This window comes from Accipiter gentilis, chromosome Z (assembly GCF_929443795.1).
Source record: "Accipiter gentilis chromosome Z, bAccGen1.1, whole genome shotgun sequence".
In the NCBI taxonomy this organism is placed as follows: domain Eukaryota; kingdom Metazoa; phylum Chordata; class Aves; order Accipitriformes; family Accipitridae; genus Astur; species Astur gentilis.
The window spans coordinates 86,195,792-86,220,281 of NC_064919.1; the positions used below are offsets into that span (position 1 = coordinate 86,195,792).

Genomic DNA, 24,490 nt, shown 5'->3' on the forward strand with positions numbered 1-24,490 from the left:
AACCACGTGGTGTGATGGGCACGCAGCGACATGGCTTGGTCACCATCAGCTCAGGGATTTCCAGGCTTTGTATTAATATACCATTAATATAATCAAGATCTCGAAACAAAACCTGTTTTCTATAGTGATTTCCAAAATTGGTTGTCATCAAGCTTTTCCATTTAAGAGGTCAATTTTCCCTGAGAGACTCATCTTTAGTCCTTTTGTTTTCTAAACAACAAATTTAAAAAGTATTTCCAGAGATAAAAAGTGCTACAAGAAAGCTACAATGATTTAAAAGAGACATTGTAGTTTTGGAGCTTTTTTTTGTTTAAGATTATGAGGAAATAACCACCATGTCTGATTTCACCCATCTATTGTTTCCATAGGGCTGAAAGGCTGCAGTAAAGAAATATTTCTGTTTACAATAGCATGCACCAAGCAGCAGAGCTATCAAGGACAAGATGTTTTCTTCACTTGGATTCTTTCGTGGATGCTGAAGTGGTGTGATGCCCCAGCCCATTCCCAGGCAGTGCTGCTGCCTAACTAACACTACAGCTCCTCGCTTTCTCCTCCAGCTAAAAATAACAGTACAATTTGCTGCTGCCTCCTCTGCCCGCAACTGTCAAGGTTAACTCTGCAAAAGAGAAAAAAAGTAACTTGGCACCAAATGAAAAAGTTCTGATTTCTTTTTTGTCATTTTTTTTTTTTTTTCCTTTGGAAAGCGATGAAAAAAGAAAGACGTGCATTTTAACACTGGCTATTTTACATTTCCAGCCGCGTTCACCCCGGGAGAGTAACATACTGTATTGATGGCACGCTGAAAGGAGAAGAAAAGGAGAAAACAAACCTCTTGTGGTAAAGTACCATAGGATTAGCGCTTCAGCTAAGTAGCTTCCTTAGGAAGCCATAAATCACAGCTATGTTCAGTAGCCGATAGTCATACCTTCTGTCCTGGAGAAAAGTGAGGCAAAGCCAACACTCACTGATTTAAGAAGGGACGAAACGGCTTTCAGGTGATTCAATAGCAGGAGAAACACAAAAGGTTTATCAGCAAACTTGAAGTACTGAAGTTTTTCAGATTCACCTTGAAACTAGAAGCGTGTTAAAAGACACACGAACTTTTTAAGGTACCCTGCTCTTCTCATCTCCCCACTCCTAGCAAAGAGAGTGGGTAGGAGTGGGGAGAAAAAAACAGAAAGAAGAAGAAGAAGAAAAAAATCACTTAAAAGTATTTAGCCAGGCTCTAGTAATCAGCAGGATCAAGGTTTTTCTACGGGCATTTTAAGGAAAACCACGAAAGATCAGTTCTCATGTTCACTGCAAGTCCTGCAGGTCTTGAAATAGGAGTTGCTATGCCAGAGCCAAGCCGACTCAACTGATTTTAAAATATCTAGCAGGGAAATGTCTTTGGAGACTTAAATTCCTAGTAGGAAATTGCATCAATTCAATCCTTTGCATCACTAAACCATTGCTCCCGACCTCCTGATTTCTATCAGACTATTTTGCAAACAAAATTCTAGCAGCTCCTAGTTAAGCCTGTTCAACCACATGCTATCTATCACTAGCTCATAGGAAATATGAAAGTAATAAAAGCACTGCGTTCTCAAGATGGCCATGAACCAAACTCATCTTTAGGAATTACTAGCGAAAAGTATCTACACCAAATTCCTGACACATCTGAGGTTGCTGACCAAATTATAGACCACCGCTGAAACGGAGCATATAGATAGTTCACAGCTGAAACATTTCTGCAGGAGGCCAGAACAGGAACCATAGCATTCCTCTTTGTTCACCATCCAGAGGAAGAATATCCCATTTAGCTAAACAAGATGCACAATATCCTATTAAGATGACTTTCTAAAATGAAAAGTAAATTAATAGGAAACAGAAGGTATTTGCATTTCAGTTTCTTCTGTACAGCATTAACTGTTCCCATATGTTCCCAATCAGCTGGCAATGGTGATTTTTAGCTTATTTATAAAAACCCAGAGACAAATAAGTAGTTTTCAATAAAAAAGCGTTCTATACACTGATGACCCTTGAACACTCACTCATTTTTGCCTCAACGGTGAAGCACACAGAGGTCGCGTGCCATCTCCAGAGTAAACTGAATGGTCCAAATCCTGAGGCAAAGTCCACAATTACTGTGACCAAGTCTGTATCGCAGTTAACCTGGGCAATTGCCGCTGTGGTCTGAGCAGCTGGTGGAGCTACAGAGCCATCCCCATATTCACGTGTGCCTACAGACACGTTCTGCCCTGGCGTCTGCTATCCAGAGGTCTCCAATGCTGAAATCCCTGGAAACCTACCACAGTGCTTCGTTATTATTAACATTAGAAAGTCTTTCCTTATGACCTGTGAATCCACAAGTACATGAATAAGGTTATTCCCTTTCCCTTTTGACGGTCTTAAAGGTCCTTTCCAACCGAAATGACTCTGATTCTATGAGTAATCCAGCTCAGATGTCGCTAGCACGAGTAGGCTTAGAGAACATCTCTGGGCTATTCTCCCTTTGCATACCCACACAGGACTGCAGCAGATGCCTCTTTTTACTTCAACTTTTTACATCAACTACTCATTTCTACCTTCTCAGTGCATTTTCCAACTAATTTTGCATCCAACTTTTAGCATTTTCACTTCTTCCGTGCTTCCTTATTTGGTTTATGAGAACATTATGTGCAACAGAGAGTAAAAACAGTAAGCATTAAAGTCAAGATATGTCATATCCATTTTATACATACTTGACAAGGCAACCTGGCAACTGTTCTGGTGTCCAAAACTCATTACAGATTGCACATATTCTGTATTTTTGGTCAGATTTCTTCAATATAGAACATTACCATGCTGTCTGTTAGTATTTCTATATGAAAACCAAATCTGGACTACAGAGTAGGATCAGAGAATCTTACACCCAATGTAAGGAGGATTTTGCTGAAGCACAGAGGGATGTCAGGAGTGACCCAGTGCATAACACACACCTTCTGCTCATGTGGACTTCTAGTGGCATCTGATGATGGAACTTACGCTCATGCTTCCACTGTAGTGCGGGTGGACATAATCCAAACGTACTTTGCTGTGTAACGACCTCAAAAAGTACCAATGGAGGGAGTCAGGATGTAGCACAGCCCCTGCAGATGTGCTTTGGGGGCTTCAGAAAGCAAACTGCTCTTCCCCACCCTTCCACTACCAAAAGCCGCAACATTTACCATTTACACCCACGATTTACGCTTTGGGCCGCCAAATTACATTGAGCACAGCAGCCTGAAACCCAACATAGCTCCACGATACATGGGAAGTTGGTGGATCCATCCTCCTCTGAGTAACCAGCCGTGGCCACGTGAAAAGTGTGGCCAGCTCACTATTCTGTCTCTGAGAGCAGGCTGGGATGGATGCTTAAATAAGAATATAAGTATAAGTCAAGAATAGGGAGATCCTTCCCCATGAATATATCCTCCCAGCTTCCAGCAACATACAGCTTCAGAATTTATTGAGTCAAATCTTTAAAGATTACCCCCCCGACACGATTTTCTGACACCTTTTTGAGCATATCTACACTTCAGACATTCGCAACGTCCCATGCGGCTGTGAGGATGGAGCCCCCACATCCACTGCTGCAGAGAAAAGCCTGAGCAAAGTTTGGGAGCCAGAAACTCATTTTGGTTCTTCTCAGATACTGCCCACATGGTCCCAGACAAGCTCCCCCAACGTGTATAGTAAAACTAACATGATTTGCCACTTTTTCAAGGGATAGCAAGACTAGTTAAAACATTTTGGCTGGTCAGAACAAGAACCAGAACAAAGGCTGGTTCTGTCTGGGATGATAGTGCTGCTGATACCCTGTATTAGCTGAAGGATGTGACAGGTTAGAAGAGGAGTCAGCTGAATCTAATCTTTTATTCAGATCTGCAAGCCTGACAGCTCTCACCACTTGCCAGCTGGTGACAGGTACATTTAGAAAGAAAAAAAATAAATCTTTTTTTGACATCCTCGCTTCTCTAACAAAGGAGCTATTTAAAAATTCAGCATGCTCCCTTGGAAAGCTTTAAATAGTTTCTGAATGTAACTGGCATTATGCTGTAACCCAATATTAAATAGTTTTGGGGAGGAATTGTTTAAATTGTTGAGGAAAACCTACATTTAAGTGTTACAAAGGAAAGGATGTGCTGCTATCTGTGGGAGGCACAGGGCTGTCATGTAGAAGGTTCTGGCCACCGCTAGTTTTCCTGGATCTGGACAAGTAACCAGAAAAGGTCCCTATCTCAGTCGGGAATGAAGAACATGGTTATCTTCACTGCACCATATCCTCTCTTTACACAACTTGAAGACATCTTGTCCTAATCATCCAGGCAGCATCGGGCTGGATGTAGTCTGCAGCTGCCAAAAGTTGGGAGAGTTTTGAGCTCTGAATCCTCTGCTCTCCAAGCTCTCGCTTGACCAGAAAATATGAAGTGAGAACAGAAGAGGAAGGGATAGGCACAAAGCAGGATTTCAGTTTGACATTTAAAATTACTTTCCTTTATGGATCATCAGAAATCTGTCAATCGCCTGTAATATTTTAAAATAAAAGCAGAACAAGCCAGAACCTCAGCAGATTTTTATTCACACTGAATAAATGTGCTATTCACTGCAGCAAGAAATTCAGCGTCCTGTTCAGCCTCCCCTTCCAGTATTTAGCATCCAGTGGTCATAGTGTGACTTCAAGCATTGCTCAGCTCTGTAAATACTGACTAGACAACAGAGAAATATTTCTTGCACTTAAAATCTGTTCTTTTCTAGCAGGAATCATAACTCGGGTTGTCAATATGAACCTGAAAGCTACTATCAGATGCAGCAGTAATTAATTAACAACTAACAGTTTTCCAAAGTCATATTCCATGGAAAGCCACACTGGTAACAGCTTCTGATTCACAGCTATTCCCTTTTGTGTTCTTCTAAAATGTTTACTTAGCCAAAGGGATTGCTGTGGAGAGACACTTTGCAGGTGAAAGCAACACACATTCAGACACAACCCAGGGAATAAGGCAGCTGAATGCCTGCTCTTAGCTACTTGAAAAAAAATTCCCTGTCATCATTAATAGGCTGGTGATGGGAGTAAGAGAAAAGAAAAAGATTGGTTGATGATGAAAATCTGCTTTTTCTCCCCTGAAAGACTGAATTGTAACAAGGGGCAGTTAAGAGAAGCTGACGCTGTCCTTCCTTAGGGGAGTGAAAGATGCGCCACAGGTTGGGAATTCCTTACCAGATGCATCCCAAATCCCACTCTGGCTCTGACAAGTTAAAGAGGTTGTCCAGAATAAGTCACAGTGGAGGCCCAGAAAATAAGGGAGAGAAATTCAACATTTTAATACTTTCTAAAAGAAACTGATAGAGATAATGAATATTTTCTACCTCTCAAAAGGATAAAGAGATCAAATAACAACGTGTAAGCATCCTTTAAATAATGTATCACTCACCAGATCTATATTTTGCATTATGTCCTGGAAGGAAGGGTGAGTTCGAAACTGCTCAAACAGATCCCGCTTGTAAAGCAGCGCATACACCAAGTTTGGGTTGTGATGAAGAGAATTTGTCAGGCAGGAGTTGATGATCTCCAACATCATTCGGATTACTTCCTCGATCACATTCAGGTCTTGCGCCTTTAAGAAAGGAATAAAAGGTTAGTGTGCCCTTTTCCGTTGTAAAATATATTAGGTAATAAAGACAGCGCACAGGTAATTATTACTAATGGAGCTATTAGCTGGTTAACGTCTCAATGGTGAGCAAATCTGGCATGCCTGTATCAGGAAAGAGATCTGTTTTCTCCTGTAATAACCAAAATTTTAACCGAAATGCATTGCAGTCTAGTATTCAGCTTCATAGCTTGATTCTCTCAACAGAAGCCATCTTCTCATGCCAAAAAGCATTAACATATTGCAGTCAGCCAAATTCACTAAGGGTTAAGTGAACTTAAGTCTTTTCAACCCTTCCTATGCTAAGTAAAAGCACTTCAGCATACATTTAATTTCATATATTTTCTGTTGAGCCCCTGCTTGGGGAGGAGGGATAGGGAGAAAAAGAAAGAAAAAAAAAATCAGACAAAAAGTGGCTGGTGAAAGAGAAAAGCAAAGACAGGAGAAGGAAAACTGACTGGGATCAAACCCCATTCCACCTTGAACATTTGCCACCGTTCTCCAGACTTTGTCCCTTGCCTTTTTTTTCCCCCCCCCGTATTTTTTTGGCAATGAAGAATACTTGTAATAAATGAAAAAAGAAATCTCCTTTTGTAAGCGCACTAAGCCTTAACGCTCAAGATAAACTTGTAGAGCTTTTCACCTTGCCTTTGACAAACCATTCCTGATGATTTTGAAACTCAAACTTTCTAAGCTAGCATGTGAACCCCTGCTAGCCTTCTGGATTTCTCTCCTTGGGCTGCAGGATATGCCCAATCTGGTTGTTGAGACCGGAGAGCTGTCTGTCCTCCCTTGGGGTAGGGTAAAAAAGGCAAATCTACTTTGTTCGTATCGTTAGGTCTCTCCACCACATCAAACGTTGGACTGTGAGACTTTACAGGTCTGGCAAGAATGTGAATCATACCAAACCGGCTTGAGTTTTTCAGCTTAGTATGAACCCTGAAACCACTGGCATTTCCTTTTGCCAACTGCCTACAAAGCAGTCGTTTTCCGAGTTATCATAAGGCACTTAAATACTTCGTAACGAGGCTGTATTTGCAAAAGCATTTTGTTGGACTTTCAGTCAATCCGTACATAGCTGAGTTATTTTCTACTATAAGGTAGCGTTGTAGGAATCGTCACTTGTCAGATATATGCTCTTACCAAAGCAGAACAGAATACGGCAACTTGTCGTTACCCTGGTGAGACTCATATAAAGAGCAAAATTCTTCGCTACCGCTTTGCTCTGGCTACTTTCAGTGGGAAACATAGATACGTTTCTTCCCGCAAGCGGCGATACGGCCCTGCAGAAGGCAGCATCATTCCTCTAACCTGCTCCTTCATCTCTTCCATGGCGCTGAGGACCACAGAGAAGGGAGTGCCCATCATCACACCGCTGCCGAAACGCAGCAGCACCCCTCTAATTCGGTTATCCCCACCGCTTGTCTTCTGCATGTACAAAGGAGATTTAAGGGATGAAAGCCTTTTGAAATTCTTGTTTGAAGAACAATACTTGGTGCACACGCTACAATGAAATTTTCTTCTTTAGCAATGATGCCTGCCTGACTGTGGAGGTTACAGATTTTTTTTTTCTGAATGTGAGGATCCCCTCCTTTTTTTTTTAATAGCTTTGTCTCAGCCACCTGAATAACCGTTGTAGCGCAGCTCACAATGTTGGCAGAAACCCTTACAAAGCTGAGCACCGCAGCTACTTAGTCTGTCAAATGGGATTGCATTCTTCTGTGACAGAAACAATCCTTGCATTCAAAACACAGGTGGTTCCTCCGTCTGTATTTCCTATAAAATAGCATCCCAGTTAGATGCTATGAAATGTGTATAATGCAAATTACTAGACAAAACCTGAAATAATTGCTTCAGCTGCAATCTGAAGAAAAAGCCAGATCTGGCTAACTCATCTGTGGAGTGGTACGTGCCTATCAACTTGGATTTAATTCAGAACATGGTATATTATGGTGGCTTTCAAAAAGCCCTGAGCATCGGCATAATTCTGTCCCCAGTGCAGCAGGATGACCTGGTGACTGAGACACTATCCTAAAATACAGAATGCATTGCTTTTGCAGAAACATTATAATTCAGGATCAAGCGAGATCTATCCAGTTACCAGAAAGGTAACAAGTCACACGATTGCTTTTCAAAAACTAAATGCTTTTTAATGAAATATGTTCACCTTAAAACCCGGGCGTACAGCTGGTTTAAACAGAAAGCATTGCTAACCATCTCCAAACGTGTTATTTCAAGAAAAGGCAGACTCTGCTATTGGTCAGCTTCAAACAATTAGAAGTTACCAGAGGTTATTGCTCAATAATCATATTTGAAGTTTTTAGAAGCTGGTGGACAGAACCAACCATCTGTTTTTCAGCGACAGTGTTCCAGGTGAAGAATCTGGGACCCAAATGAAGAAAACCAGGAGCTGCAGTGAAGATTTTTACCCATAACTGACTATACCAAAAAAATCATTTCTAAGAGGAACGAGCTCCATAAAAGACAGAGAAGTGGGACTGAATCCTAGTATTGCATATACGTTATCTGGAGAGCTGTACGCTCCTATAATTAGCAATTAAAGCATTTGTAAAGGCTTAAAAGTTTTCAAAACAGGAAAAAACAAGCAGAAAGCCAAGGACAGCATTTGGATGAGACAATGGAGAAACGCTGTAAGAGCTGATAAAATGCTGTGTGCTTTTGTTGCTCTGTATCACCAGTATCAAGCTTCGGCCCCTCTGCATCTAGACATGGCGTCACGACAGATATAAATAAGGTTACAAAAACATTTTGCAGTTGAAGCGAAGTTTATCACCCTGCGTGTTAACTTTCAGACCAGCTGAACACAGCTGAAATGCTGACCGTGTATGGCCAAGACAAGGACTACCACATCATCCGCAGCAACCTTGCAAGACTATTTTTTAAAGTGAATTAGCTGTTATATGAAAAGAAAAGACAGATATTGATTTTGGGGGGACAGGTAGACAAGTTTCAATCTATTGAACGGTATATTTAAAGGAGAGAGGAGTTAGAAGTAATGGCATTTTCCTATTGCTTACAATTGACAAATTCAATGTGGCATTCGCATTCAAAAGTATTACAGTATTCCTTTAAAAAACAGGGCTCAGCTGCCTCTGTTGATACTGATGAGTACCAGTCCTCCCCCGCCTTTTTTTTTGTTTATGCCCATAGAAATAATTATACCCATCATTAAAAGAAATGCGGAAGCTAAAGCCTGGTACCAACTTCCTGAGACTGAAATCGTGCCTACAAAAGGGATGGGAATGTAGGCACAACACTAACATTACTGTGGGTAATCCTAGGTAACCACCTCATGGTTCCTTCTCAGGATAGGAATTAAATGTGGTAGTTTTTTTGCAAAGATTTTCATTTTTCACGCAAAAAAACAGATGCTTGGTCATGTTCTAGTTGCACGAGGAACAAACCAGCAGCGACAGCTACAGGAGATCCAGGTACAGTCTGGGTCTCTTTTGTGAAAAGAAAAAGGAACAAACAAGTGATAATGCCAGAGAAAAGAGAATGGAAACAAGCTGAGATGATGCAGAGGAAAACAGGACGAGCACAAGAATGAGAACGTTATCTGGAGAAAAATAATTTGAGTTTGATAAACACTAACAAGGAACACACAAATGTGCAAAGCCAAGGCAAACTACGGCCAGAGCTGGATGTTCTCATCTCTGACCATCCTGGAATACTGTTGCTTTCCTTACTACAATATAATTAATAATTAGCATGATATCCTCCAGGGCAAAGGCTTCCAGAGAATTCAATGCTTACTGCTGGAAAGACACTGATGTGTAAAAACAGTTGAAGGTATACGGCTTATAAAATATCAGAGAAGTGAAGCAGCCTAGAAGCCAAACCCTGGGCAGATGCTCACAGTTTGGTTCCTTACAGGCATGGTTACCCACCAAATAAAATAAAGCAGTTGAATCACTGTCAGCGGAGGATGCAAGACCTCAGCGTCACCAAAAACCTGCTTAATTTATGGTACCCGTCTTCTGTTTCCTACACTGGAACATTTTGAGTGCTCATCCTTTTAATTTAATTTGACATTAAATTGATTTTGATTTTTATAATAATAAAAAACTGATTTTAAAAGTTCTATTAGGAATGAATGCGAATCTCCAGCCTCTAAATGTTAAGAATTTTTAGGAGAGAAAGGGAGGCATTTCCATGTGTCATTCGGGTTAACTTTGCTTAACTAACCCTGACGGCTTGTACTGTCTAATAAAAGCGAGACAAAATTATTCTGCTTTCTAGTTTATATGGAAAATAAGTTGTTGGAAAATCAGAATTTCAGTCACTTGCGACGTTACGAAGAGACATTTCTACGCAAGGGTGGACACGAGGCTGTCTTTCATGATGCAATAAGCTTTGTATTGAGTTTTGGAGAAAGAAATACTTTTTTTAAGATGTCTCGTTGAAGCCATTTTCTCCGCAATCGCAGCCTGCAATCTCAGCAGCCCACCTCAGCCAACCTTTGGCGGCCGCATGAGCTGTGTCTTCACCCGATTCGAGTGCTCCTGTCCCCGCTTTGGCTCTGAGCCGCGGAGAAGCCCCTCGCTTGAGCCTGGCTCATCTTTTGACCCTCGGTCCTAGGGACAGGCTATAAGCCGAGCGCTGCCCCGTTTCGGCATGGTACCCGGGGTATTTCATAGCACGGATGCCAGCTGGATGGGGCTAGATTTCCTCACGACATTTTGCATTTTTGACCATTTACCCAGAAAGATGGTAAAGATCTGCTGGACGCTCAGCTACAGCATCCCACCAGGGCCATGCAACCTGAGCTGGACTGACTGTTCAACTGCCAGCCACCAGTTACCAGCAGTGACAGTACAGCTGAAAATCAAGGAAATATTGAAGTCTTGATTTTCGGTGAGGAATGAAATAATTACATTTTTCTTCAGGCTAAAAATTTAGCTTTTCAATACTTAAAGGGGGCTTAGAAGAAAGATGGGGACAGAGTTTTTAGTAGGGCCTGAAGCGATAGGACAAGGGGTAATGGTTTTAAACTAAAAGAGGGGAGATTCAGGCTAGACAGAAGGAAGAAATGTTTTACAATGAGGGTGGTGAGACACTGGCACAGGTTTTCCAGAGAGGTAGGAGATGCCCCATCCCTGGGCACATTCCAGGTCAGGTTGGACGGGGCTCTGAGCAACCTGATCTAGTGGAAAACGTCCCTGCTCATGGCAGGGGTTTTGGACGAGGTGACCTCTAAAGGTCCCTTCCAAGCCAAACCGTTCTGTGATTCTATTCTATGACTCTAAAAACCACTACTGCACAATCTTAAGTCTCATATCATGTCCGCACCATGTATTATAATACGATTAAATATTTATTTATTGCGAGCTCAAATTCACTTATATGCAACAATTTTTTTTTCATCCCATTTTTACCTGGATGTATAGTAATCCACAATCCAAAGCAACAACTAATTGTAAGCCTAACCATGTCTACTTCGCAACTTTTTTAAAAATCAGCTATCTAACAGAGCAACTTTTCCTTCATGGCAAGATCCACATGAATGATGCTATGCAGCATACAATACGTGTATACATCCAGGACACTACTGCCAACTAAAAAAACCCCACTTCTCACCGTGCATTCACATCGCAGCAATTTTCCAGCCAAATGATACTTTCAGCTAAATAACTGCTAGGGGTTTCTGCCTGTTGAAATGGCATGACGACGACTGCTATCAAAAAGGCAGTTATACAGTTAGCATAATCTGAGCAGGAAGAAGCTTATCTGCCTAAAAAAACAAAACCCGAGCAGGGATGGGTAATGCAATATGCTACAACTGCACAATGTAAATAGGGTAAAAAAACCCCAAACCAACCCCAAACCAGGAAAGGCACACTGTAGTGAAGTCTTAATCCAAAGAAACCTGATGAAATAAAGTGGAAATGTCACCTATAATAGCAAGAGAAATACATGATGGAAACGCAGGCTGACAAAGAAACATGTTCAAACACAATTCTGAACTTATTGCTTATGACAATGAATGGCTTTTAGCGAGTGGTATCTTGCTGCAGGTAACAGGATGCCTTGACATTTGAATTTTCAAAAGCGCAAGTTTCTTTATGTTGAAGCTCTGTGGCTTTAGTTCACAATTACTGACACTGCAGGCCCCTCTCCAGCAGAGCGAGGAGCGCATATGGCACGCAAAAGCTGTAAAGAAACTACTCAAAGGAGCTTTAGCTCGAGATGCTTTAATAGTTTGTGTCCTAACAACTCCAGAACTCAAAGCAGCAAACCCATCTCTGACTTTCCACTTTCCCAGCTAGCTCTGACTGCCCCCTCAAGGTCATTTGCTCCCTTTGCCTCTCTCTGCAAGTTCAGTCCTCCTCTCCCAGCCAGGTAGCGTGGAGGAAAGAGTCAGAGGAAGGTGCAGAAAGCAGCGGGTATGGGACTCTGGGTACCACTGCGTCACGTCCGTGTTGCTGCATCCATGCGGTGGGGACCACTCATCCTCGCATCTGAGGCTGAAGGCTACCATATGGATGAGGGAATAGAGAGAGGGAAGGTGAGGGTGAAGGTTGCGCAGGCAACCTTAATTATTGGCTTTTTGTCATTCTGAGCCCTTACCCGCGATGCCTCGCTATAATTCTTCACGTGTCATATTTTCAGTGAGATTCCCCTCCAAAATATAATTTGCAAACATAAAACAAAAACTTGTAATCCTAAACAACTACTTCCTTCATGACGCAGATATGACTTTAAAGGCATTTTGTCAACAATGGAAAACAAAAGGATGCACGCAGCATATACGTAACACTTATCAAAAAGACTAAGAATGCCAAAGTAACCCCAAACAAACAGCTCCTGCCATTCTTCTTTTTACCAGGGAGAAACAAGGAGGAAAAATTTGTTAAACTGTTCCAGATCCATCAGCCACATCGACAAAAAGTCTAGATGAACGGACAGCTTCAGTTCATTTTCCATTACATTTTTTTCAGCTAGCTTTATACATGCCAAGGAATACTTCAAATGATTATGTTTTTGGACATTCAGTAGTTAGCTCTTCCTTGCCTGCCTCTAACGCAGGTATTATAAACTCCAGGGTGATGTACTCTTTTGTATGGAATAGACAAATTGGCACTCCAGGGAATTTCACCTTGATAACACAATTTAACAGCATCCACAATTATAATGATGTAAACTTCCCTTTCCTCTTTACAGGGGAATTTCTACAGTGAAAGAGTTTCAAATAATTTACTTTATTTTTAGTTACTTTAAGAGAAGCATATGTATCTTGTTTGTATTAGCTTTGGGGAGCTTCCAAGAAAGCTGTCTGAATTTCCTGCATTTTCAGCAGAAAATAAAACCTTCAACAAAATAAACTTGCTTTGCCAAAGGACTGGAAGAGCAGAGGGGAAAGAAGGAAGCGCACAAGAAACCTGCTCTTACATTTAATGCGCAAACAAACTTCCAAGCCAAGCCTTTGGTGACAGAAATCTTATCTTCATCTATTTTACTGGCATATACTCTTTTGCTGTTCTATTTCAAACCCAGATAACTTTTGGCCATAATGCTGAATTGTGGGAAAGTAGGTATTAAGTGAAAAATTGCAGGGCTTATGGTGAAAATAACCTCAAAAACTAACCCTGGCATCTCTGATCACTGCTCAGAAATGAAAGTAGAGCTGTCACACCGGGAGCAAAGTTTGTTGCCAGACACTGTACTAAATAAAAATACCATCCTGACGCTCATTATCGTTGCCTTCCCAAATAACCGAATAAGCTGAAAGAGCAGATTTTCAGCAATGTCCCACCATTTTGTCAAGCCAGCCCATGGGGTAATGCAACATTTCCCGAGAGAAACACAACGCTTTCAGCCCGTATCATGACGCAAACCTCCAGGACAGCCTGCGACAAGGCTACACTAGAGGAAATGCCGTGGTGGTGTGTCCTGTCCCCAAGAAAACAGCCTGGGAACGCTTCGCTCCAAGGGAAAAGAAGCCGAACAACACCTGCCAAGGTACCAAGCCCAACTGCTTCGATTCTCCAAAGACCTGTTTGCCCCAGGGTTTGACTTCAGTAGCCACCGATCAAGAAAATACAAAGCTGTTTCTGAGGACATGGCTATATCTGAGTGAAGGTACAATTCCTTTATTGGTACTTCTCAAGCGACTTCACCATACCACGTTTATTATTCGGCCAACCTACAGCTAATCCACAGCTCATCACTCGGCCATATCTTCACCTTCATCTCTTCTTCCATCCATGCACTTGCTACCTTTCAAATTTCAATCCTAAACCACTTCACACTGCAATACTTTATCTTCCATCTCCCTACAAAGTCAGGCTCCCAAATCAATCAAAAATTTCTAGACATTGGCCTAAATTCCCACAGTGCTTTACTGATTCTTGGTGATGCTTCACTCTCATAGCCCTGTTACCATTTTACCTGTTTACTGAGGATTTTACAATTGGGAAATCTTTTAGTTTATCTAATTCTTGTACTGCATATCCCTGTGTGATATTAATGGTGGCATGAGGAGTTAACTGGCAAACAGTTTTACCAGAGTAACTCCTTCCCTGAAAGAAAAGTGAAGTACATTCTCTCTTTTTAGAGAGGATCTCTGTTGGCAGCATGGCAAAACTTCAGTAGGAAGGACAGACGTTGACCCCGCTTGCCGAACCTACAGCCTTGTTATTACGGAAATATGACCTAAAGGTGTTTCGCTTCCCAGGGGGGATGCTACAGCTACTAAGGTATTCTGCAAGTAAGGCTCCTGTGCTTTAAAAGGAAAGAACGAGCACCCATCTGGATCCAAAAGGATGGAGAGACACCTAAGTGCCGGAGAGATGCGGACTTTGGCATTTTTCTGAGGGTGGGATTCAGTATCACAACTGCAGAAGGTGTTCAGTTCCAGCGAACAGGCCTGTAGATAGTCCTCCTCTCTGGCATTTCATCCCGGCGTCCCGGCTTTTCCAAACTCCATTCTTGGGAACCTCCCATGAAGTGCTGAATTCCACCCTGGAAAGCAAAGGGCTGACAAGTTTCCTTCTCCAGTAATTTCCTAAGATGGCAAAATGACAAATCAAATCAAGTAAAATGCTTTTCACCCCAACTGGCTTAGAAAAAGTAAATGACTATGGAAGGCATTTAATCAAGGTCAAGCTTCAGAGGCTGGTCTAAGCCGACCAAGAAGCTCCAGCATAAGGGGATCCACCACAGTTTTCAAAATACCTGATATTCACCAGCTAGGGGCTCCAACACTGTCCATGCAAGAACACAGTATTTCCAACACTGTCCATGCAAGAACACAGTATTTCCAAGCCACATGCAACCATGACAACAAAATGCAAATAGTATTTAGTAGAACTAAACCCGATCATTTTCTAAGGTTCCCACAAAACCTGGGAAGCAACTGCTGCTAGGAAAATGACAAAGTTCATACTAAAAAAATTAAAGTTAAAACTGTGAATCCATATTTTTCTGAAATCATGCCTGAAATAATAATGAAGTTTTCCTGCTGTTAAAAGGAAATGGAGAATTCTCCATTTCTCCTTAAAACTGAGCAGTATTCCCTAGAGGTATGGGAAGATTTTGTTTGGTTGGACTGGTAGAACAGGAAAGGACAAGTTCCATACACAACCCCAACTCCACCATACAAAGGTAAATAGATCATCATGATACAGGCTTTAATTAACAGAATCTGTCTACCTTGAGTAGAGCTCAAGGACTTCAAAGATGTTACTCAAGTGAAAAAGTTTCTGATTCCAGCACTACACATGCAGTTTAGCTGTAAAATGTCACCAGCAAAACTGTTCGGAGGTGTTCAGCAGTAATTACTGCTACACGAACTGAAACTTCAACACTTCCTAATTCTTTTTTTTTTTTTTTTTTTTAAATTGCATGGCAGGTCTTATATAACACACACATAAAGTTTCGCATTTTTGCATTTAATATGTAAGCGTTACTTAATAAACCCTCTAGACCTAAAAGTGTATTCGTTAAAGATGACTTCTGATGAACCTCTTAACACTTTTTCCAGGCGGATACAGTTGCTAACACATGTGCTGATGTTTGTGCTTTAGTATGTACTTAAGTCCAGATTTAAGAATCCTTATCATATCTCTAATGCTTGTTTGAACGGGTTCTTATCCCTTTTTATCCTATGTGATGTTTAACTAAAGTATAGAAACCCTTATTTCTATCATGAAGAATATGATGAAAAAACACTGCATGTTGCAAACAGACAGAAGACCAATTAGCAATTTAAACCGAACAGTTTTCTTCACATTTTCCTTTCACACCTCCCAAACTTTCCTCCATACAGTACATCACAGTTATAGGAATGTAATTTATCCACCAGTTCCTTATAGCCCCAGCATCATCTCTGCCTATATTATCAACTATTTTCTTCACCCTTGGTATTACATTTGGCAGTAACAGCTATGACACTCATTGCAAAATGTATATACATCTAAGAGCGATTTTCCAATGAACCAACTGCTGTCATTCAAGAAAATCACTCAGTGCTACAGATTTTGCAGACCTACCTTCAGTGTCTAAGCTATTTGAATTGAAAAAGTATCAAAACTAGCTGAATAAATACCCATTCCTCACTAAAGCTGTCAACTGCACAGAAGCTGAAGTCAGAAGCTCTCCATTGGTTCCTCACTGATTAGATCCTGTGGTTCAGCATCTTTGCCGTGACCTTTCAAAACCATCGATGCCTTGGAACGATGACAACCGTCTTCAACTGAAAGTACCACTCTGAATAATTTTGACCCTACTTAAGAGAAGAAACATCACAAGTGAGACTGTAGAATCCAAGTCCTCAATAATAAACACGGACTGCATCAAGTTTCCATAATTTGCAGACCATCCAAGCAGAAGATCTTCTGGTCCTGATGACACACAGGATGTCAGTGGAAAAAGTCAGTGCTACTCTCCACACACTCAGCAGCCAAAAGAGTCTGTATTCTTGCCCTTAGGGTGAAAACCGCTATTGAAATTATTGTGGGAGGCATAAGAAAGTCAGAAGGAGCTTGCAGAGCAGACATTTCCATCATTACAGGCTGGGGAATGTCAAGGAGGCAAGCGAAGCGGTGTTACTGCTGAGACCACCCAGCATTCCTCCTGTGCCTCCGCAGCGTAAGACTCCTGCTTTGCTCAAACGAGAAAAATCACTGCAAAGGTAAACTGAGTTGAGTAAGACATTAATAGAAAAACTCGCCACAAAATAGAAAAAAAACCCAACCTATGGACTGCCTCCTGACAGTATTAGCTATGTTTAATAATAATAATAATAATGATAGGTCATTTAACCCATTTCTGTTCTTCCAGAAGGTGACAGTGTGCACAGAGAAAACTTTTGATGATGGTGCAGTATTCTTTGCATGTTGTAGTTCCTTAAATACTAGCAGCACATGATAAAAAACATCAGGTCCCAGATAATCGACACTTGATAAGGGACTACAGGACAAGATTCCCAAACTGTTGTGAGCAGGAATATGGTGCTTTACAGCCATCATTTTACCCCAGAGCTGACGATAAATCATGAAGAGTGCTTTCATTTCTTCCGATATATTAAGATACAGCAGCACGGTTAGAAAAAGTAATTCAGAAATACAACTCTTTATGAGACCAAATGGAATACATACTATACTAACTCTTTCAGTGGTGTTAAATATTTTGAAAATTAAAGGGTATAGATAAACAAAGATGTGAGAAACCTATCACATTAAAAGGAAAACCTGCATTATTGATCTTTTAAGTGGTTTGCAGTCTAAAGGATCTATAGGTAAGCCCTTTTAAAATATAATAAAGTATAAGAACATGTTTTTATTTGTTTTCCTCATATCTTACCATCTCTTCAAAACTAGTCACTGCCAGTAGTAGTATCATTTATTCTATTAAGATGGGCCTGAAAAACCTCCATAACCAAATTTCAGGAACAGCTCTCCAGCTGAACAAAATGCAAATAGGAAGGAGATGCGAACTAGCCTTTTGAGAGCTGATAGCACGCAAAGCAAATAAATGGAGTAACCTTTAGATTAAATGTTGTTTTTACTACATACTATCTTATTTTTCAAGTGCATTCCCCTGGATGCTGCATCAATTCTGATAAACAAAGAAGCTGATGACCACCGTTCTGCTTCCTGCAGAACGGTCTGGAATCACACAGCAAATGTAGCCTGAACGCTGAAAAACGAACCTTTAACTGAGATGCAGAAACCCCAAAACTCAGAGAAAATAATTTTAGAAGGCTGTGTACACAGGTACCCATTCCAAAATGAACTATAAGCAACAGATGACATTTTTTCAAAGGCTGAGGAAAACCACTCTTGATAGAAATATGGAAAAACCAAATAAAATTTGCTGAAATATTTATGAAGTCTCATCTATTTGAGTACAAAACTTAAATTTTGTGTTGCCTGGTTCATTAAGCACTGCAGTGCCGGACATTGGCAAGGTAAGAGATCACTGTGTGTGAAAGACAGAGAAGCACTTGGGTATTTTGTACATCCATCCTGGAGTCAGTCAACCGTTCCTCACCAAAATCCTGTAAGCAATTATGATTGTTTACCTATAAATTAAGCTAAGTTTTCTAAGGAATTCTAATTAACAGAGTCCACCACAAGGCAAGATGGCTAATTTATTGTGGAAAAATAATGTTATATTTCAGAAAAATTCAATGAACCTTTTTCCCACGGGAATGTGACATGACTCTTCCTATGGTCTTGATTTATCAAAATCTAAAAAGACTACTGTGGGAATGGGAAAACTTATCATTATTTGTTCAGATAACAATTATTTTTTTCTCTGCATTGAGTAAGCATCTGATTTCTTTGCAAGTGCCACAGATAAGCTGCCTTTAGGAACTGCAACATCCATTCTCTTTTCAGTTTATCCGGAGGGAAGAGATATACCTATGATTTTTATTCCTATTGCAATGAAAAAATTAAATCTAACCTGGAACGTTACAGTCCATCTTCTCTTTTCCCAAATAAGATGGTTGTTTGTTGTTGTTAGTAAACAGATTCTTTAAGCTCAAGAGTTTGGGTTAGCACGCACACAAGCGCTGGAGCGGAACAGGCTCTGTACACGCCGTACCAGCTTGATAAAGAAAAATGCAGCAGAACACAGTGTCTTTGAAGATGTCATACACTTCAGTAGCAGGCCACAGCTCACTCAGCTTGGGCTCAAGCCTAAATATGTGCAAGAGCAGTTCTGGAAAACCTCCACCACATTCCAGTAACGTATCTGAAGGGCAATTTAAAAAAAAATAAAAAAATTCTTAGTTGTCTCAGCTTTGTTTCAGAGCAGCATAGGCAATCACAGACATCTCCCAACAGCATTGGGGATAAGAATATAGCAGGATTAAATAATGGTAATATTAGAGTCTTTTCTTGTTATGAATGTTTTAAAAGCTGCTTCCCTGAAACGGCTTTATGTTTGGTATTTCACTGGCAGAAAACAGATGTAGTATATGACTCTGAGCTTTTTTTTGTGGGTTTTTTTTTTTTTTTTTAATAAAAATTTCTATCCCCCTTGAAAAACCTTAGAAAGTTTTATGTTGGTATAAATCATGAAAAAAAAAAAGTATTTATTTATGTGTTAATCCCAAACTTCTCCTGCTGTTGCTTTAAAATTAAAGCTGCAGGGTGAAACCCTCAAAAGCCAGACATCAGACTGAAGGCACAGCCTTCCCCTTGTTCTAATGTGTATGTGTTAAGATACAGTTTAATTACAAGTTCACATAACTATCATCACACAGAGTCCTCTAACCATCAGGTTTGTATCTAATTCCTAGCATGTTAAGAATTGATACTTTTTGTCCAATTTCTGGGTTATTGCTTCTGTAATTAACCAATTCTATGGAAGAATTCCTATTTACAAAAACTGATTTAGCATATGAAATGAGCAACGTATTCCCCTATCTTGCTTAGTCCCTAAACTACAGAGAAATTAGAAACTTAAGAGAAATCACTGGCTACATGAAAGGGAAATAAAAGTTTATCCTTCCAGTTTTGCCTGTGAAAAATATTAGGGTGACTTTACAGAATTCAATAAACACGAAAAACAGAGATTCTTCTAAATTTATTTCTTCTAAATACACTCTTCACATGTTTTGACAGGTTTTCCACAAAGTTATTTCCCAGAGAACAAGAATCCACCACTGTCAAGGGGGATAAACAAAATTACAATTCTCTGGTCTGCATTTCTTTAATGCTGCTTTTCAGGCCAGGTGATGAGGAAATCAGTTTTCAGTAAGTGGCTTAGTCTGTGCCATGTGATGCTTCTTACATGCAGCAGGAGAGGAACCAGCCCTGCCAGGGTATTTTTGGGTTTGAATTTCTGCCTGTATCAATTATTTTCCTTATCCAACCCTTTTTCTTTTTCCCTTCATACACCAAGACTGTCTTTCAATCTTATTTGACTCATTCCCTTTAAAGTAGTCTCCTTTCCTTCATCCCATCATTCGGTCCCTTGGCCACCCACACTGCCAATTAACAGCGGTTGCATGACATTATAAGTGATACGAACAGCAACCATTAGTGGGAGAATTGCCCTCAGCGAGACATTGTGATAAAGCTGTTCAGGGGCATAATACCTCTCCAAGAAGATAAATTTTAAGTGGATGGGACCATGCTTCTGTACCTTGGACACAGCTGAACTAAGCGTGGCTCTGCGGAGATCTAAGATGGTCCCGTTTAAATTAATTTTCAGTTCAGACAGATTTGAGCAGCAATTTGCCAGGTGAACAATTTCGTACATGATTTTACAGCACACTATCTTCCTCTTACCATCTTTTGCAAAATCAAGCCTTGATTTACCTTCATTTCTCTCATTTTCTCTGGCTGTCTTTAGATCCCTTCACTGCAAGTATCTGTGATTTGGAATTGGAAAGATCTCCGTTATGCTACTTTTTTTGGTAACTGTTTACTGCCCTTCGAAATAAATGGATTGATTTTTTTTAAAATAACAGCTAAAAGAGTTCTAGAAACTCACTAGTTAGTCCTTAAGTGTCCCTGTAAAAAAAATGAAGAGAAGTTGGAAATAGAAGGTGAAACATCAAAAAGTTCTCATGTTTCACCAATATCTCATATAGAAAAAGTAGCATAAAAAGATTCCAATTGCAATTAAGTATTTAGTACCGAACAGCCTAAAAGGGTCTGAACAGACTTCCTTCTGCATCCATTTCCTTTATTTTATATGGCTGCAAGTTTAAAAAAAGAATTACCGAGATGTTTATAACATATGGTAACATACTTCTGGTTTTTAAGCACTACATTTTTCAATCAAAACCTTGCTTTAGGAACATGAAAAGTTTGTTTTACTACATTGTTGAAATACATAGCAGTTACAAAAATAAATCCTACTCTTTGGAGAGCTACTGCACTGGCTTTCTGTTTGTCTACGGAGGTTTGACAGAGACAAACCATCCGGAGCCATCAACTTCTCCTGAAAAGCCCTGAACAACCCACTCGTGTGAAGGAGGCAGTCGGAAAAGTGTCTAAAGACCAAATCAGCAAAGAAAGATGCTTCGGAAGATCGGTACTGTAACTTTTTTTTTCATCCAAGCACTTCAAAATTTGTCATTAGTCTGAAATGTTGGCTTACAAGGCAGTAATAAACAGTATTTAGAGAGAGGCTTGTGAAGTCTCTCTTAATATATCACATATTCTATCTATAGCTTGTGGTGTATCACACCTCGGGCTCTTCTAAAATCCCGGTATTGCAGAAGGCTGCCAGCTCTCTCAAACGCAGCACAAGTAGGCTCAGAGTAGAAAATCAGCATACAAAATTCTACTGCTTAATTTGGGGAGACACGAAGGGACCCTGAGATAGTGCTCATCCATTTCTAAAACAAGCTCTCGCATCTTCTTTAGCTTAATCATCTTCTCTTTTAAGGACGCTCGTTTAAGTGGTCTTATAAAAACCATGTGTTTTGAATACAAAAATGCAAACAAATGCCATCGTTTACACCCTTTACTGCAAAATAACCACAATGCCCTAAACCTATATAACTATTGAAGGAGGAAAATAAGTACAAAATCATAATGTTCACGTTTGGCTTCCTTCAAATGTATGTAATGACCAAAATAACTGGCTTTTGAAAAGACTTTAGTAGGCGTTTGTACTGCTAATGTCAGAATGTCCCACTTCTTCAAATTTGTTCTCATATCTCAGAAATCTGAAGACTGGAAGATTTTCATTAGATGGTCATAAGATGCTGCTGCAACACTTTTTTTTTTTTTTTTTTTTTAAACGGAATAGCAGTTGTCATCCTTATTTTCCCAAATATAGAGAATTTCTAAGTGAAATAAGGCTTAATGAAATCTATGTAACACGAATACCAGACGCCAGCGAGACTTCTGTGGAACTTCTGAACGATGAAAGAACAACATCTTTTTGAAGAACATCTTCTTGATGCTCTTCAATATATTTGTCCAAAAATCCTTCAACCACGAGCATAATGATAAAGACACAAAAATGCGAAGACCAACTGCAAATAACTATTAGTCCTTCATACTAATATACAGAAATTTAAACAGACTGAACTTCACCAACACCTTTATCACAGGATTTTAGGATAGTTCTTTCTGTTAGGAAAGGATAATTTATGCAGCATTTTCTCAGGAAAGTTTCCAATTCATTTCAAAAAAAGAACTGATTAAAAATTCGGACAGAACTGCAGAATTTGTCTATTACTCAATACAAAAGCTTGCTTTAGATTTGGGTTAGGTTGGTTATTTCAGTCTATTCTGAAATTGCTATTTTTTGATGATATAAAAATAGGGGTTTTAGGTAGGAGTAATATTCTTCAACTAAAATATAACTCATCTGAAGGAGTGCATGACTAATATTTAGAAAATGTATTTATAGGCCTTTGGCTCAATACTGGAGTGGAGACAGCCATACCCAAGAATAACCTGATATTGAAAATGTTACTTCTACTCATAAGCCATCAACTCAGAGTAATCAAAAAGAAGGTAATTTACTGTAAAACAAGGTGATTCTCCTATTAAATGCAACTTAAATGACTAGAATCCACATACCGTACAAAACCCACTAAAATATTATATTGTTTTACCCTATACAACCTTCAGTAAACAACATCCTAAAAAATTTTTCTTGCATAGTCGTGTTTTAAGTTCATTACAATAGACAACAAAAGCATCTAAAAATTCACACACACAAATGAATTTTTTTAGACTATTAACAATGCATGGCTAATGCAATCAAAAAATCTTATCGAGTTACTTAGTGACATATAAAAATGCAACAAACTATAGACAAAAAAGTATTGAAGAGACCTAGGCAGTGCTTTGGTGAAAAGCAGGTGGCTTCTGAGTTTTGAAGAAACATTATGGCAAAATAAACTACCTTAGCTTCCCTTCCCGCCCCCATCCTGTATTTGACAAATACGGACATCTCTCCATTAGGAGTCTTGATTTAATTTGGTAAAAATTTCCCATTCTGCCAACAGTGTATTCAATTCTACAGCTAAACAAGTAATACACATTTTGTACATTCACAGCAGTTACCACTAAGCAGTATTTTTACAGACTACCAGCTAAACAACGTTAATTGCATCACACTAACTCTATTATGGCTGACCAGTTTATTTGGAAGTGGATTTAATTTCATTTCTGCATCATTACTAAAGTCATCAGATGATCGCAGGGAAGGCTTCCTACTTCTTCACGATAGCACGCATTTATAGGAAAACACTTATGTCTGGTGGCAGAGCTCAGCATTAAGCCAGTTCTTTAGATAATTAAAAAAAAAATCAGACAGAGCTGCAGCATATTTAATGTAGTATTAGATGTGTAAGCACAGAATATATCATAGGACCCGAAAAACATCACAACATTTATTTACAGTTCAAATATTGTTCACAGTGATAGTAAATGAAATACTTGTTTCCTACGTGCTGGACAGGCTAAAATCATTAACTGTTTTGCACAGCATCCTTCATAAAAACATGTCTTCAGCCCAAGATCCCACAACCCTAACTGAAATATGAACCTATTACACGAAAAAACTCTGGTTAGTGCCATGAAAGGGACAGAAAAGAATTTAAATGACAATGAAATGGTAGGCAAATGTCACGGATAAAAGATTTTAGTCTACAGCTGTTAATATTACATATTTCTATTCATTTTGCTTTAGTTGTTTAGCAAGGCCACGACTAAACTGCATATACTGAAAATAAGGCTGACTTCAGTCTTTTGAATCTATAGTACTATCATCTTTCATCCACTGTAATGTAACTGAATCCAGAAAATTTATAGATTTTAGAAAAGACAGCTAATACTGCAATTCATAGACCTTATTTTATCTATTCGTTAGCAATTCCAAATTTCTAAGACAAATATGGAACCCCGACTTAGAAAAGACAATTTCTTCCTAGGGAGTAAATTAAACAGGGAACCTTTTAACATCTACCCACGTATAGGAGGGAGATTAGGTTTATTCTCTGTTGGAGAAACCAAAATGAAGGACTACTTATGAAGTACTTGCAGCTTTGAATATAATCAACTGTAATAACAAGATACAAGTTACAAAAAAAATTCTTTTTGTTGAAACCACTTTTGTAATACTGCTTTTTAATAACCCTCATAATGGCCGAATTAGAAGGACCCCAACTGAAGTCATTCATCCCACATAAAACAAACATTGCTTTTTCTTCTTAGCTTTGTTTTACAAGCTACATTATTTCCAGATGACGCTTGAGGGGCCTAGGAGCTTCAAGAATTAGATGCTTAAATAGACAGCTGCTTTCTATTTACCATATAAATCAAGGATAAATCAAAGAAGAATCTAAATATTGGACTTCATTTAGCCCATTGTGGAGCACAAACTGAGAA

The 24,490-nt window shown here is 39.6% G+C and overlaps 1 protein-coding gene across 6 annotated transcripts in view; it reads right to left on the bottom strand.

The window, feature by feature from the left end:
• DYM (dymeclin) overlaps positions 1 to 24,490 on the bottom strand; it is a 218,582-nt gene that overhangs the window by 35,768 nt on the left and 158,324 nt on the right. For all 6 annotated transcript variants that reach the window (XM_049794455.1, XM_049794454.1, XM_049794453.1 and 3 more), the window contains one exon: positions 5,436 to 5,618. In XM_049794455.1, the coding sequence (XP_049650412.1) occupies positions 5,436 to 5,618 (183 nt within the window). The remainder of the gene's footprint in view (positions 1 to 5,435; positions 5,619 to 24,490) is intronic.